At 39.3% G+C, this 17582-nt stretch overlaps 2 protein-coding genes across 2 annotated transcripts; one reads left to right on the top strand and one right to left on the bottom strand.

Moving 5' to 3' along the window:
• Nucleotides 1–784: 784 nt before the first annotated feature.
• On the bottom strand, nt 785–12454 carry LOC131951154 (uncharacterized). The gene is made up of 6 exons (XM_059313448.1): nt 12395–12454; nt 5180–5322; nt 3753–3855; nt 3412–3539; nt 2582–2682; nt 785–978 (listed from the first exon to the last, which is right to left on the bottom strand). Exons 2-6 carry the CDS (start codon nt 5312–5314, stop codon nt 948–950), a joined length of 498 nt encoding a protein of 165 aa, XP_059169431.1. The 5' UTR covers nt 5315–5322; nt 12395–12454; the 3' UTR covers nt 785–947.
• A 1443-nt stretch (nt 12455–13897) lies between these two features.
• Nucleotides 13898–16778, top strand: LOC131951130 (uncharacterized). The gene is made up of 5 exons (XM_059313421.1): nt 13898–13951; nt 14297–14399; nt 15193–15320; nt 15472–15569; nt 16694–16778. The coding sequence occupies exons 1-5, from the start codon at nt 13898–13900 to the stop codon at nt 16722–16724; spliced, it is 414 nt and encodes a 137-aa protein (XP_059169404.1). The 3' UTR covers nt 16725–16778.
• The last annotated feature ends 804 nt before the right edge of the window (nt 16779–17582 follow it).

Raw genomic sequence — 17582 nt, 5'->3', positions numbered from 1 at the left:
GTTTCTCATTGGAATTTCTTATTACAAAATATTTTTCTCAAGACTCTTTTTGAAGTCCAAAATAAATCATTTTAAAACTTTTAACATTTAACATTGTCATTTTTTCAATTGGTTTTTTTTGTCGTTTTTTCCTTAAATGTAACTGTAAAAGAAATTTGGAATTTCTTCCAATGCAATTCAGCGCTATGGCAACTACTTTCGTTTCAAACAGAGTGATAGACTATAAATAAGATTGGGTGTTATAGTCATTTACTAAGTTCATTCAGGTGGTTCCGCCGACGCCCCGGCATGGTGCGATTCGGCGCCCCGGGCTACTCTATGAGCACTATGCTTTTATAATTAATTTAATTAAGTTTGTGTTTATGTTCTGTGTTATTGTTTTGCGTTATGTTTGCTTTTGTGTTTGCGTTTTTGTTAATGTTTGTGTTTTTAAAGGCTTTGGGTTGTGTTTGTGTTTTAGTTTGTGTTTGCGTTTGTGTGTTGATTTTGGTTGGTATTGGTTAGTTTTGATTAGGGTTAATTGGAAACGTAATATATTTCCCAACCCGGGCTATTCCTGGTATATGCTGCTAAATAAACACACGTCATGTTCCTTTACAGATAGTTTTTTCACAGAGGCAGGTGGGCCTGGCCGAGGAGGCTTGTATATGTACGTATACGCAATCTATTTTGTTTTGGTGATGTTAAAGGGTAGAGAGAAGCATTTTTTTCCAAATAATAATAAGTTAACAAATGTAATGATAATCAACACCTTCAAATGTTAAAAATAGCTTTAATCTCTACTATAAATATAGTTTAATTTATTTATACAAAAATAAAATTTCAGCAGAAAGAGATAGAAGATATCTTCATAGCCATGTAGGTCAATCACAGAACAAGAGACATTGACATGGAGGGTTTAGCCTATTGCAGGAAACTGTTACACTTGTTGATGCCAGGACAAGGCACTAGTATGGTTGTTGGCCGATGTAATTACCACTGAGGAATGTTACAAAAAATGTTTGTTTCGTAAAAGAAAAGTTATAAAAGGTTACATAAATATCAGAAAAATTATTTTTATTTATCATTATCATTGTTTGCCTAAACTTATACATAAATTTTATTTGGATATAAACCATTTGTTATTAGTCACGAGAATTTCTATTGAAACATGCTCTATATAGAAAGTTTATACTTATGTATGTAGCACAAATAACTAGCAAGGTGGTTATACAGTCTGATATTTTGTTATATGAGAAAACAAAACCTTTCTAGTATTTGGGCTATGTGGAAAACAGTTATACATAAAATATTTTTTAAAACCTTTAGTTACGCATGCAGATAAAATGTCGAGATGTAAATTTGACTTAATCTCTATATCTTTATACACAAAAATTACATCATTTATACAAGTCTGATATCGGCCGCCAACAAGCGCTGGGCGAGTAACTACTATGTAATCACCCAAGAATGTATACATAGCAAACACAAGGGACATTACCCCTGATCAATTACTTCCATCTCATTAACCCCCGGACGCTTTTTCATCCCAGGTAATTATCACGCCAATTATCGTTGCCAATCTTTGACCCAATTTTTTTTTCCTATTACGCCTCCCCTCCCAACCTCGAGAATCAGTCATTCAATTTCCCACGTGATATCGTAGAAGAAATAAGAAGCCTCAACTTTTTATTTTTTGTTTTTCTTCTTCGCTCTTAATTTTAGTGCTGGAATGGATCCCCCTCCAACTCAATTATGGATACGTGAAAAAAAAAAAAAACTGGTTATGCGCCATTGAGGCCATTGACTCCAATTTCAGCCTGCTTTTCTTTTTGGATTTGTTTCCATAGAATTGTCCAACCAAGAACAAACTACAAGGCAGCCGTTGATTGAGTTGTCACTCCTAGAAGAGTGGCTTTCCCCAGCTAACGAGCCTCATCTGCCCGAGTGTTCGAACTCGAGAAACTTCTTATGAAATAAGCTTTCAGAAAACAAAATATATCGTCTTTCTCACTTTTTATAGGTAATGTATCGAATACGAGACGGTGAATCCGGGAAAGTTAAGAATAAACGAATTCAATCCCGATCTATAGCATCACAGTTAGAGATTGCCATGAGGATGGATTAATTTTGGTGATAATATCAGGAAGGGGGTGGGGGCGGTGGATGATTGGTAGTGGGTACCATCCTACTCCCTTATTTACATGTACCTAAATATAGCAACAGGAACTTCCCGAGGAATATAATCACAGATACCTAAATATTTCAACGCGAACTTACCGTGGAATATATTCACAGATGCCTAAATATTTCAACGCGAACTTACCGTGGAATATATTCACAGATGCCTAAATATTTCAACGCGAACTTACCGTGGAATATATTCACAGATACCTAAATATTTCAACGCGAACTTACCGTGGAATATATTCACAGATACCTAAATATTTCAACGCGAACTTACCGTGGAATATATTCACAGATACCTAAATATTTCAACGCGAACTTACCGTGGAATATATTCACAGATGCCTAAATATTTCAACGCGAACTTACCGTGGAATATATTCACAGATACCTAAATATTTCAACGCGAACTTACCGTGGAATATATTCACAGATAACTAAATTTGGTAGCACTCCGGCCTTGCCTCCACATTGAGCGATAGCACAGCCGATTTGATTGGTTGCTTTCCAAACCATCTAAAAATATATTATGAAACATAACGTATTAGAATTTTGCAATACATTATGTACAGGAGTCCCGGGAAATTTTACGACCCCCCCCCCTCCCCACCTTCTCTTTCTTTTTCACAAAACCAGATTGACATTTTCATTGTGCAACTTTTCCCCCATCTAGGCCTACATTTTGCAATTTGGTGTGTGTAGTAATGGGAACATTGTAAATAGAAACAATTGAAAAAAAACTATTAAAACACTAAATTGGACTAATACATCTCCGTTCCTGGGAGGTGTGGGGGGGGGGGGGGGGGCACTGAGACGTTTTCCTTGAAGCTCGCCGGGATTTTCCCCGGGAGACTGACGGGCCAGTGTACCCCTGTACATAACCAAAACCTTGATCTACTAATTAAAAACTTCAGTAATTCAACCCTAAAAGATAAGTTTTTTTTGCTGGAAAACATATTTACGTGATCTTAGCATAACTAAGTTGATTTGTCGGCTATTTAAACACGACTACTTTGATCGTGTGTAGATAGATCTATGTGTATAACTATTTACATGCATGTGCAACTGTTCTTTGATCACAGTGATCTTGCTCAGGCGTAGGTGTGTAATGTGTGTTTACACGTGTGTGTGTAACGGTTATTTAAACACAGCTACCTTGATCAGGTGTAGGTTTGTGTATTTGTTTACAGGTGGGTGTGTAACAGTTCTCAGCTATCTTGCCCATGTGTAGGTGTGTATGCTTACCTGTGAGTAGTGGCCACAGGTTGGTGAGCTACTGACACATTTCCAGGCTGGGAAGTCTACATTGGCCAGCTCACTCTTCCATGAAGCGGCGCTTTTGTAGGCTAGTTCAGTGGCGTTGGTGTTGAGGGCTGGCGAGTAGAAAGTGTTACTGATCAATGTAAGAAAGTGAAAGTGTAATATATTAACAAAAATATTTTCTATTGCGTAAAAACACATAATATTGTAGCTTTATTTTGTTTAGTATTTAGACATGGCAGAATAATTCATTAATGTTTTGCAAGTTGGTATATTTTGAAAATTTACTTTTGGCAACATTTTAACAAACTGATCTGGCTACTTACGTCCGGATGTAAACATGTTTTCCCCGTATGGGCCGTGGCTGTGCTTGAACACACATTTGCCTGTGTAGTCGGTGGCGAAGTCGGCAAGTGTGTCGTTCCATGCCTGGTGAGGGTAATTATAATAACACATGTAAACAAGAGTGTGTGACTGATAAACGACAGTCCGTTTGACATCAACTTTGGGGGGGGGGGGGGGGGGGGGGATTTTTATACCTGTGTTTGATAATAGAATTTTCTTTAAAGCAAGCTAATAAAAAGTCTAGTGACAATTTAAGCGCAATTTTCTTTATGTTATCCATAACAATTTTTAATTTTTTGTGACCGAACGAAAGGATATTTTTTTGCGCTAAAAAAAAAAAGACAACTATAATTAACCTATATCAACGGAAATAGTTTTATTTTAACGAGTAGGCCTACACGATGCTCAGTTTAAAAAAGTAGTAAATATCATCCTAGGCCTACACGATGCTCAGTTTAAATATTCTTCCTTGGCCTAAAAAAAGTAGTAAATATTATTTTGTGACCGAACGAAAGGATATTTTTGAACACTTTCTTCGGCAATATTGTTCTAAATTATGGCAGGAATCGATTGGTAAATGTTTTAAGTCGCTAAGTGGTCTGGTTGCCGAGATATGGACCAAAAACTGCATTTGTTTGAGGTGTTTTGGCTTTTCCGGGAAATCCAGGAAGGAATTCCGGGAATTTTTTTGGCCCACAATCATCCTTGGAACCTGCTTAACATATTTGCTTTGGAACTAGTCCTCGATATTGCTTCGTTGAGGAGGAGATACGACTTAAAGCTGCGGACACACATCCATCCATTCATTCATTCATACATCCAGAAATGACGAATTAATAATAGCAATTGTCCGTATGGAAATTGCGCTAAAAAGGGGACTTTGGTTAATTGTAGTTTACTAAAATACATAGAATGATAGATCTACATCATAGGCGTAGCGAGGGCGGAGCGGGGGTGCGGATGGCACCGGGTGACACCATTTAGGGGGTGACACCAAGGCAAAAATAGCAAAATATAATTATATAGAGAAAAAAAAAGATCATTCCATTTAAATAAATTATTCATTTGAGTTAAATTGTTTTTAAGAGCCGAAATTGATAAATCCCGACAAGGGGGGGAGGGGTGATGGCATCATAACGTAAACTTGCTAACTATGTTACATCAAGCTGTATTAATAACCGACTATAGATAAACATTGTTGCTATTAATAATCGTGCAAAGTTTTGACATATTAAATGTGGGGGAAGGGGGGTGACACCAACGTTCATTTCTAGGTGCCGCACCAGGTGACACCCGACCTAGCAACGCCACCACATTTTAATAGAATCAGTAGATGGAGACAGTAGAATTGATCACCAGATGGATGACATGCTTTGAGGCAACAAGGTAGAAAAGTTGATGAACTCACCACGGGTGGGAGTTGAAGCCCGGCCCGCACTTCGTTGTGGGCCTTAAGGAAGGCAGCCACGTCGCCAGCTGATAACGTGACAGTTGTGGCTTGTGTCACGGCAAACGTGGCAAGAAATATAAGAATGGTCTTCATTTTGTCACCTGTTGGGTAATAAATCAGATCACACGTGGTTACAGATATATATATATATATTTATATATATATATATATATATATATATATATATATATATATATATATACATATATATATATATATATATATATATATATATATATATATATATATATATATATATATATATATATATATATATATATAAATATAAATATAAATATAAATATAAATATAAATATAAATATAAATATAAATATAAATATAAATATAAATATAAATATAAATATAAATATAAATATAAATATAAATATATATATATATATGTGACCTTCCCCGAGTCTATCCTGCCGACAACGCCAAATGTGACCTTCCCTGGCTAAAGCGGCAAGTCTAATTGAATTCACCCTGCTCGCAGCGCCAAATGTAACGAGTCTAACCACTCATTCCACACAACATTGACCACAGCATAGATACTCGAAGATGCAGGTTCATTATTGATCCTTTTATTACATGAATCAAAGAATGCTTCACAATAATATAATGAATCAAGAGAGATGTTTCAAAATAACAGTCTGAATCAACTGACCCCCAACAGTCCTCACTAGGCTTCATATAACTGAATACACATGTCTATTGTCCTTCTTAACACAATATACGGCTAACCCGTTCAGTAACCAACTTGATACTCTACTCCTACTCCACACGTCTCTACAGTTCGGCTTTCCCTTCTCAACTGTCTCTCTCTACCCGTCGCCTTCCCATCATCCCCTCGTATATCGTAATAATTACCATTAGTTACATCAGCCTGTCATACTGCGCCGCGGCTTTGCGATCGCCATCAATCCACATCGTTGCATCAGACCGTGATGCGTTTCTATCAATAGTATGAATCCAGTCTTTGGTAACTTACCCTAGTTACATCCACCCCCGCCTTTTTTTTGTGTGTTTTCAACCACAAACAACGCTTGACAGGTGCACTCCTTCAATGTCAAAAGCACCGCCGTAAAAAAAAATTATTGTTCCACTCACTGTCAATGTCGTCACATTCGTAACATCTTCCTCAGACACAAAACAGTTCTAGAATTCACATCCACCTTTTTTCGTCTGGTGCCTTCACCAGTTCACTTTTATGACTTTTTGAACAGTCTGTTCTCATACCAGCGCGACCATGAAAGAATTGATGGTTGCTGACAAAAAATTTCGTATTCTTTCTGTTTCTCAAACTTCTCCGCGGACCACTTATCTGATGGTCTACTGTCTCTCTGCTTTTGGAGGGACCGGGATCCTCCTTGTTGCCGGTATCCTCCCCTTGTGTATCGCTGTTGCGCTGTTGATGGTGACATGGTTCCGGGATGGGTATGAGAATTTCCGTTGTAGTTTCCGGTTCCCTAATTGTCTTAGGTTTCTTTGTGTGTAACTGCTCTTCTTGACTATGACAATATTTCTTTAATTGAGCAATATTCGCCCACCGATCCGGTTTGGTGTGATCGATGGGTCTTATCTTAAAGGGGCCACCTGCTACTTTAGGCATCTCCACGACTTGCCATATCTCCTGTCCCCAGAGGTCGTGGATTTTGTTTCTGCCTAACGGGTGGCTACGCAGTAATACCCTGTCGTTCAGTTTGAGTGGCGGGTCCTTTGTCTGTACCGGCGGTTCCCTTCGCCGTGCTTCATGTTCTAGTCTTTCCTGTACTACCCTGTACATTTCTCTAATTCGTCTCATATGTTCATTCACATATTCCAGTGCAGTGTATGAGCCAGTCATACTCTCCTTTTTTCCTAGGAACAAGTCAAGGGGGAGTCGAGCCTCCCGTCCGAACAGCAACATGTATGGCGAAAAGCCGGTTGTGGCATGGGGTGTGCAGTTGTATAGATATACCAACTCTGGGAGAAAATCAGGCCAACGTTTTTTCTGTTCAGGTTCTAGCGTACGCAGCAAATCATGCATGCTGCGGTTGAACCGCTCGCACTGTCCGTTTCCTTTCGGATTAAATGTGGTTGTTCTAGATTTGTTGATCCCGTAGTGGCTGCACAGTTGGTTAATTACTTCTGACTCGAAGGCCCTTCCTTGGTCAGAGTGTAATTGTCTTGGTATGCCATATTTGATGAACCAATGTTCTATTAAGACCTTTGCCACTGTTTTGGCAGTCTGATCTCGTGTGGGCACCGCCACAGTCCATTTGGTGAAAACATCAGTCATTACCAACACATGTTCCGTCCCATCCGATGATTGCTCCAACGACGTAAAGTCCATAGCCACAATCTCTAGTGGTTTTGTCGCTAATAGGTGTCCCGATGGCTGTCTCATTTTGACAACTGGCATTTTCGCATGCTGACACCTCACACAAACCTCACAATGGCGTTTGACCTCCATTTCCATATTGGGCCAGTAACACCTCCGTCGTAATATTTTGTGCGTCCTGTCCTGACCCTGGTGTCCTGCCCTGTCATGTGCCAACCTTAGCACTTCTTCTCGTAATTGTCCAGGCACCACCACCTGTTGTATTGTCCCATCTATTTGGTCATGAATTCTCCGCATGAGAACACCATCCTTTATACTGAGACGGTCCCACTGACTCAGTATTTTCTTTGTTTCTCGACCAAATTGTTCTCTTTCCCTTCTTCCTGGGAATTTTTGTTCCTGGACGTGTTTCAACAGCGGCTGTAAGCCACTATCCGTTCTCTGGGCATCTCTTATCTCTTTGTGATTAAGGCAACTAAAATCACCAATGTCCATATGTCCGGGCTCTGTGGAAATGTGCTCCACCCCGGTCTGTCCGTTCTGCCTCACTTGCACCCCGTGAGGGATATCTGTTGACGCTCTGACCTCACATATTCCTGTCAGCGTTTCTTCCTCATCGCCCGGTCTCTCGTAAGGATTCCTTGATAAGGCGTCCGCATTGCCATTAGACCGCCCCGGGCGAAATTTTATCTCCAGGTCAAAGAGTGCCAATTCTGCTGCCCATCGCTGTTCGATGGATCCCAACTTTGCTGTCTTTAGGTGACTGAGGGGGTTATTGTCAGTGTATACCACACATTTAGCACCTAATAGATAGTCCCTGAATTTTTCCGTCACAGCCCATTTTAATGTCAAAAGTTCTAGTTTCATGGCGCTGTAATTTGTCATGTTCTTCTCTGATTCCTTCAGAGCTCGACTGGCATACGCAATAACCCTGAAACCTTGCTTTTGATGTTGTGATAGCACAGCTCCCAGACCTTTAGAGCTGGCGTCAATTTCTAGCCGAAATGGTTTGTCAAAGTCTGCGTATCCTAATATCGGCGCCTCTGTCAAAGCCTTTTTCAATAGCTTAAACGAGTTCAGGCATTCCTCAGTCCATAATTCACCTATCCGTTGTGTTTTACCTTTCTTTTTCTCCTTACTGTGTTTCTTTGTCATTTTGTTTACCAAGTCATGCAATGGTGCGGCAATTTTTGCAAAACCAGGCACAAATTTTCTATAATAGGAAGCAAAGCCCAAGAATGATCTGACCTCTACTGTAGTTGTTGGCTGTTTCCATTCTTTAACAGCTGCAATTTTATCTGGGTCAGTGGCGATGCCATCCGACGAAATCACGTAACCCAAAAAATGTACCGAGTTCAGACCGAAGCAGCATTTGTCTGGGTTCAGCTTTACTCCTATCTCCCTAAGACGGAGAAACACTTGTTCTAATCTTTCTAGATGGTCCTCCCAAGTTTTTGAGTAAACCAGTATATCATCCAAGTACACCAACATTATTTGAAATAGAAAGTCACTCATAGCACTCTGCATTACTCGCTGGAATGTAGCAGGTGCATTAGTTAGACCAAACGGCATACGGGTCCACTCGTACAGTCCCAATGGAGAAATAAATGCAGTTTTATGTTGATCGTTGGGGTGCATGGCCACTTGGTGGTAGCCACTAGCCAAATCCAAGGTAGAAAAAAATCTTGCTCCCCCCAACGCATCAAGACATTCATCAATACGAGGCAAGGGGAATGCATCCCTTCTTGTGATATTGTTCAATTTCCGGTAATCACAACACAGTCTTATCTCCCCTGACTTCTTTTTTACCACTACTATCGGTGCCGCATACGGGCTAGTGCTGGTTGTAATAATTCCCTTTTTTAGTAGATCGTTCAGGTGTGCTTTCACCGCAGAGTAGTGACTCGGTGGTAATCTTCGATAAGGTTGCGCCACCGGTTTGTCTTGTAGTAAGGTTATCTGGTGTTTTATTACTTCCGTGTAACCCAAATCACCCTCATACGAGGCAAATATATCACTGTATTTATTCAGCAATTCATTTAGTTTTGGGTCCTCAGTTTCCGGGAATGTATATGATCGGCCATCTTCTTTCTTCACCTCGGCCGTCACATTGACCGACCTAATTGTTACTTCATTACTGCTGGTATTGCTCAGTTCGATGCACTGTGCCGACCTTTGTACCTCGACGTTCTGTGGTACTCCTACCAGAGTGTTAGGCGGTATAAAAATTTCCTCATCCAAAACATTTGCCACTAGTCCTTGAACTAGTCCATTTTCCGCTGATGTGTATGTCCGCAGTAACACGACGCCTGCCCTCAGTGCGGCGCCACATGGTTCTATCATCACATCACCATTCACGCTTCTATCACCAATTTGTAATGTGATTGCCTTGACCGTGTTTGCCGGGACTGCTGTCCTTCCTCTGGTCTTGGCAAACCTGGCCAACTTGGATCCCCGACCTGGTGTGGTCGATCCGACAATATTTGTAAGAAATTCTGGCAACTGGCCAAGAATATTCATGCCCAACAGGCAAGGTATATTTGACACATTTGTCTCTAGGTTGTGTTTCGTCACGAACACCCCAACCTGCTTCAACCTATGTCCTGCCACCACGACATCCGCCAGAAAATAACCACAGTATGGAATGGTTAGTCCATTAGCTGCCGTCAGGCGCATGCATGTGTCAGGCCTCAACCTATGGTCTTTTCCTTTCATCCATTTGGTGTAAAAATTTTCCGTGATTGTCGTCACCTGGGAGCCTGTATCCACAATTGCCTTCACCGCGATGTCCCCAATCGTAATCACCATTTCGGGACAGACTCCCATCATTTTGCTTCTTGGGCCATACCCTCGCCCCTCTGTAGCCTGGCCCTGCCTTACAGAGGACGACCCTTTTCCCTGGCAGTACCGTGCCATATGTCCGGGTTGTGAACAAGACAAACAAATTGGCCGACCGTCGGCCGTCCATTGGAGTGATGGCTTGGCCGGACGCGGCCGTCCAACCCGTCCCTGTTTTGTCCCGTTCTTTTCCCGATTCTCAGCTGTTGACCTGCTTTCTAACCTCTCCAAACGTTGGTCAACCTTATCTAGGTGGGCCAACAGTTGAGCCATCATGGTCTCCATCGTGTCGGCCCCTGTGGGTGGGGATTGTCTCTGTTCAGGCACAGAGACTTTGTCCACCGAACAGTTCGATTGGTCCTCATCCTCGGACCTGCGGATCGCTGAGTTCCTGACCTGAAGGAAGGTCAACTGCGGTTCTTTGTGGACCTCCTCTTTCAACTCTCTTCTTAGGATCGGGGTTGCCAGCCCCTCAATGAAATGGTCCCTCAGTAGGCGTACATCAATGTCCGGTGTTTTGACCTTTACCGAATTAAAGGCCCTATTCATCCGGTGTGAGTACTCCATCACACTCTCCGCCAATCTCTGCCTCAAGCCTACGAACCCTGCTAGCAGTTGCGATCCCGACCGTCTCTCCCCAAAGGTCTCCATAATCAGATCCAGCACCTTATCTGGATCTGATTGGATGGTTTTATCGTGGCATTTGACCTCTGCCCTAACCGTCTCTCCTATGCTGCCCATCAGCAGTCTTAATCTTTCCTCTGGTGACATGCCTCTCGAGGCCCAGGCCGCTTTGACCTCTTCACTGAACCTGTTGGTTAACGTGGGATCACCGTCCCCGTAAAATTTGTTAATGTGGGACTCTCTGGGTAGGACCACTATATGGGTCTGCTTCTCGTCCAGAGTAGACATTTTATTCCGTAAGTAAAAAAAAAGAGTTCTTTCTTACCGTGTGTGTATGAAAAAATTTTCCTCGTTCCTCAATTTTCACTGTTCCTGAATGTCCGAATTCACACACACACTAAACACAGTTATGAACTAGGTTGACTATGGGTGCCTCAAGCGGCTGGTCTCGTTCAATTCATCCCGCTCGCAGCGCCAAATGTGACCTTCCCCGAGTCTATCCTGCCGACAACGCCAAATGTGACCTTCCCTGGCTAAAGCGGCAAGTCTAATTGAATTCACCCTGCTCGCAGCGCCAAATGTAACGAGTCTAACCACTCATTCCACACAACATTGACCACAGCATAGATACTCGAAGATGCAGGTTCATTATTGATCCTTTTATTACATGAATCAAAGAATGCTTCACAATAATATAATGAATCAAGAGAGATGTTTCAAAATAACAGTCTGAATCAACTGACCCCCAACAGTCCTCACTAGGCTTCATATAACTGAATACACATGTCTATTGTCCTTCTTAACACAATATACGGCTAACCCGTTCAGTAACCAACTTGATACTCTACTCCTACTCCACACGTCTCTACAGTTCGGCTTTCCCTTCTCAACTGTCTCTCTCTACCCGTCGCCTTCCCATCATCCCCTCGTATATCGTAATAATTACCATTAGTTACATCAGCCTGTCATACTGCGCCGCGGCTTTGCGATCGCCATCAATCCACATCGTTGCATCAGACCGTGATGCGTTTCTATCAATAGTATGAATCCAGTCTTTGGTAACTTACCCTAGTTACATATATATATATATATCTTTGTATATATATATATATATATATATATATATACACAAAGATATATATATACAAAGATATATATATTTATATATATATATATATATATATATATATGTATATACCACATATAAATATCATACATATATATATATATATGTATACCTGTATATATATGTATATTGTATATATATATGCATTTATGTATATATATATATATATATATATATATATATATATATATATATATATATATATATATATATATATATATAAAATAGGCAAAATGTAAGTAAGGTATCGTAAATCAGATCTAACCTGAACAAATGTCTCCCAATGGCCGTTCTGAGATCGAATGAAGTGGCACTAACCAATCTCTGGGATATTTATACCAACATCTGGGTTAGGTGCTGACTCCTAATTATTTATTCCGGCCGTCCCCGCCCCTCACCCCAAAAAAATCAAAGCTGGTTACGCCCAAGGTTAGAATTATATAGTTTATATTAACTGTTGATCTAGAAATCTATTCAGAGGATTTCTTTGATACGGTATATATTCTTCCACACGAGTCCAAGCTAATTAGTAATTCTAATTTAGAAAGATTACATTCGTTTATAGGCATTGACATTTTCGCTGATGTCGAATAGAGAGGAAACAATTCTTGATGATTCGATAATTCTCAATGTCAATGCAAATCAAGGTCACAGCCCAGTCTCCGTGCAATCGTTTGGCATTATGTAACAAGTATTTACTCAGTTTCTCTGTGTGTGTGTTAGATTGGGGTAACAAAATATCGCTACACAGTCGACCTATTTTCCTCACCCCCCTACAACCCCACAGATGTGTTTGATAAATAGCAGGTAATTTTATGCAATAATAATTAGTTCATCCAGTGCGCAAGTGCGTCTAGGAAACGCCCAGGAAACGGGTGTTCTTTTACGTCTGAGCTTATGACTTTGGATATTAAGCTCTACAATGGGGATCTATTACATTAATGTATATGTAATTAGAGGGGGGTCCGTAATTTTGTGACGGTGTGTGATGAGGGGGAGGGGGCTGTTCAGATGGTGCGACGTCACACTTTTGTAGTATAAATAAGCAATGTTAGAAAACGAATTTTAGCCGTTATTTCGTGTTTGAGAAAACTGTTTTAATAAATTGTAATAGGAATTGATCAAAATACTCTATTTTGACAGAGTTCAGACAAGATTTTGGAAAAATATCAATGTTTTAAGAAAAATTCAACAGCAATTTTGAGGGGGGGGGGGTTGTAGGCTGAGGTGTGACGTCATTTTAGGGGGGGTCTGGCTTTTTTTGACGATGTGTGACGGAGGGGAGAGGGCGGGGGGAGGTAAAAGTCGTCAAAAAAAGTGTGACGTCATTTATGGATGACCCCTAAGTATAGCCAAGTTTCAAGGAACAAATCCTTCAATTTCAAGCTAAGTTCTTAAGGAACAAATCTATTGTGTTTCAAGCCAATCTACAAAGTAACAAATTTATTGTGTTTCAAGCCAAGCTACAATTACAACGGAACAAATACATTGTGATTCGAGCCAAGCTTCAAAGTAATACATTCATTGTGTTTCAAACCAAGTTCTAAAGGAACAAATCCATTGTGTATCAAGAAAGTCAATTTATTCAGAATTACGTGCTGTAGAAAGTTGGGAATCCGACGTACCAGGCTCTCCGGACTGGCATCCATGTGTCGGCCAGGGGACGCCGGCCGGCACGGATGCACAGACTAAAAATCCCTAGCTGCCGTTAGCTACCCGGGTAGGGCACCCTTCCGTGGCCACGTGGAGGCCGCAGCTTCAGGTCAAAATGTCTGCCGGAGGGCCTTGGATACCCCTTTTAGTTCATGGCCTCTTTTCACCCGTATTAGCCAGGGTGGTTTTACGGGTTCAGAGAGGATCAGGCTGCACGGAAAGTACAGCTACTAGTTGATGGCCCATAAAATTGAAGTCGATATTTTTCAAATTCTACACGATTAGGTTCCATTAGAATAAAGCTTGTTTTTTTTGGTTTTTTATTCTCTTGGAAATTAAAAAAGAATTTATCACCTTTTGTGATAATTTTAACTAGCATCTATCAGCCTTTTGTCATGAAAGGCAAGTACCTTATATTGTGGGAAGAGAGAAGGGGGGGGGGGGGGTGCAGGGTCCGGGGTCAATTCATTTGCTACGGACTGTTTTTGCTTTCCTAATTATATTTTATCACCAGGTATGGGACACTACACTGGCCGAGTTCGCAGAAGACTGGACATCCAGGTGTGAATTTGAACACAGCAATCAACAATACGGGGAGAACTTATACCAAAATGGACGTAAGATCATCATCATAAACTTATTAATAATAGACCCATACCATCATAAACATATCAGTAGTGGACCCATACCATCATAAACATAACAGTAATAGACCCATAACATCATAAACATATCAGTAGTGGACTTACACCATCATAAACATACAAGTAGTGGACCCATAACATCATAAACATATCATAAATTGACATATATAATCAAAAACATATCAGTGGTAGACCCATACCCTCATAAACATATCAGAAGTGGACCCATACAATCAAAAACATATCAGAGGTAGACCCATATGATCATAAACACCTGTAGTAGACCCATATTATCATTAAATTATCACTAGTAGTCCCATAATGTCATAAACATATCAGTAGAAGACTCATACCATTATTTACTTATTAGTAGTAAACCCATATCATTAACCTATTACTAGTAGGCCCATACCATCATAACGCTATCAGTAGTAGATTTATGCCATACTTGACCTAACATTGATAAACCCATGACATACGTAACCTAATATTAATAAACTCATACCATTATAGATAACATTAATAAACCCATACCATAATTAATTAACATAACATTAATAAATTCAACATAGGTAGATCCCTACATAACATTAATCAACCCATACCATAATTAACCTAACAGAGGTAGATTCCTACCATCATTTTTCTACCAGAAATAGATCCATGCTTTATTAACCAAACACTAGTAGACCCGTCTCATAGTTTCCCCGTCAATGTCGAAATTTTAAAGACTTTTGTGACAAATAACGAACCTGTCATGTTGCAGCTTTGGACGACAACGCCACGTATTTGGCCTACAGAAGCGCTGCATCCTGGTTAAAGGAACTGGAATATGTTGATGATGACTGGGAATGTATTGCTCAGGATTCACCTACCTGTGGTCATTATTCACAGGTGAGATGTTGTCAATAGCTTACATATCAGTAGTGAGATATTTTTTTTTATTCATCAAATATTCTGTTCAATTATAAATACTAGAATACATTGTAGTAATAAAAAAATTAATCCTAGTCCATTTTTAATTAAATCATTGTGTGATTTGTAGATGGTGTGGAGAGATTCAGTATCAGTTGGCTGTGCCATCACTCAGTGTGAGGAAAATGAAGAAATGCCCAACCTGGTTTCATGCAACTATGACCCACCGTGAGTTCATATTTTGTTTTAATACTTGACCATTTTTGAACTATTAGTTCACAACTTATTTCATGAATAGCTTCACGTTTGACCATAAGTTAACATGAATTTCATTACTAGTTCTATATATACTCTTAATTATACATTTTATTTTATTACTAGTTCCTTACTTGGCAATTGGTACACTTTTTTTCAATACTAGCACAACGCTGGGCTTAATTACACATTTATTTCAAAATAGCTTCTTATATAGCCATGCGTACACATTATTATTTCAATACTAGCTTCTTATATTATAGCAATACGTACATATTTTTTTTCGATACTCATTTCTAATAGAACCTTAAGTTTATACAATATAATTATCATTATTATTTCTACGAACAAAATTGATCCAGATTTTATTTTAATACCAATGTGATTACACGCTTATTTAAAATACTAATTAATTGTAATTTTGGTTTTATAATTAATTTACACACAACCCAAATAAAAAGTTCACGCTGACAAAGTAAAATTAATTTTAAAAGTTGTCAGTCGTCCTTTACTTACATGTGCTTTTTTATTCTCACTAACATTCGGGCAAGTGTCCATTCGGGAAATCGGCCTTCGGGCAAACGGCATTCGGGAAAGTGTCTTTCGGGAATTTGTCGTAGACCCATGTGGATATCCCATTCACATTACATTAGCAGTACATCCTTCACTGTTTCTGATTTTTGTGTCTGACAATGATGAACGAGAGCTTTGTTTTATAACACACTCATAACATGTGTTATGTAACATGATCAGCATATATCACTGTATAATCTGTAAATCAACCTATGTAAAATTCATCACCGACTGGTTATAATTTTTTGTTGGCTTAATTTATGTTAGAGAATCAATAGCAAAAAAAAAGATTACTTTGCTAATTTTTTTCCCCCTGAATTTTTGTATTAAACAATAATATGTCAACAAAAACTTCTAAAGTTGATATTAGTATACCCTGTATCTATATAACTTTCAGATAACAAGTCTTCTTAATTTGTATTAATAATTTTGGCATATTTACAGTATTTACAACAGTATGTATGTAACAGTACCTAACAAGACTTTTAATTATTGTTAACATTTTTGACATAATGTATTTACAGAGGCAACCACGGTGGACAACAGCCTTATTAGATGTGATCAATGGAAACGAGCGGTTATTTTTTGCGCCTTACAGTGCACGTTCCATGTTATAGATTTACACTTTAAATCTACTAAAAATATTAGTTTCGTTTCTCATTGGAATTTCTTATTACAAAATATTTTTCTCAAGACTCTTTTTGAAGTCCAAAATAAATCATTTTAAAACTTTTAACATTTAACATTGTCATTTTTTCAATTGGTTTTTTTTGTCGTTTTTTCCTTAAATGTAACTGTAAAAGAAATTTGGAATTTCTTCCAATGCAATTCAGCGCTATGGCAACTACTTTCGTTTCAAACAGAGTGATAGACTATAAATAAGATTGGGTGTTATAGTCATTTACTAAGTTCATTCAGGTGGTTCCGCCGACGCCCCGGCATGGTGCGATTCGGCGCCCCGGGCTACTCTATGAGCACTATGCTTTTATAATTAATTTAATTAAGTTTGTGTTTATGTTCTGTGTTATTGTTTTGCGTTATGTTTGCTTTTGTGTTTGCGTTTTTGTTAATGTTTGTGTTTTTAAAGGCTTTGGGTTGTGTTTGTGTTTTAGTTTGTGTTTGCGTTTGTGTGTTGATTTTGGTTGGTATTGGTTAGTTTTGATTAGGGTTAATTGGAAACGTAATATATTTCCCAACCCGGGCTATTCCTGGTATATGCTGCTAAATAAACACACGTCATGTTCCTTTACAGATAGTTTTTTCACAGAGGCAGGTGGGCCTGGCCGAGGAGGCTTGTATATGTACGTATACGCAATCTATTTTGTTTTGGTGATGTTAAAGGGTAGAGAGAAGCATTTTTTTCCAAATAATAATAAGTTAACAAATGTAATGATAATCAACACCTTCAAATGT

The sequence above is a fragment of the Physella acuta genome, unplaced genomic scaffold (genome assembly GCF_028476545.2).
Source record: "Physella acuta isolate Inbredline_101_S28 unplaced genomic scaffold, ASM2847654v3 ptg000801l, whole genome shotgun sequence".
Lineage (NCBI taxonomy): Eukaryota > Metazoa > Mollusca > Gastropoda > Physidae > Physella > Physella acuta.
The sequence above is the reverse complement of the archived record's forward strand: the minus strand, read 5'-3'. Positions and strand labels throughout refer to the sequence as shown.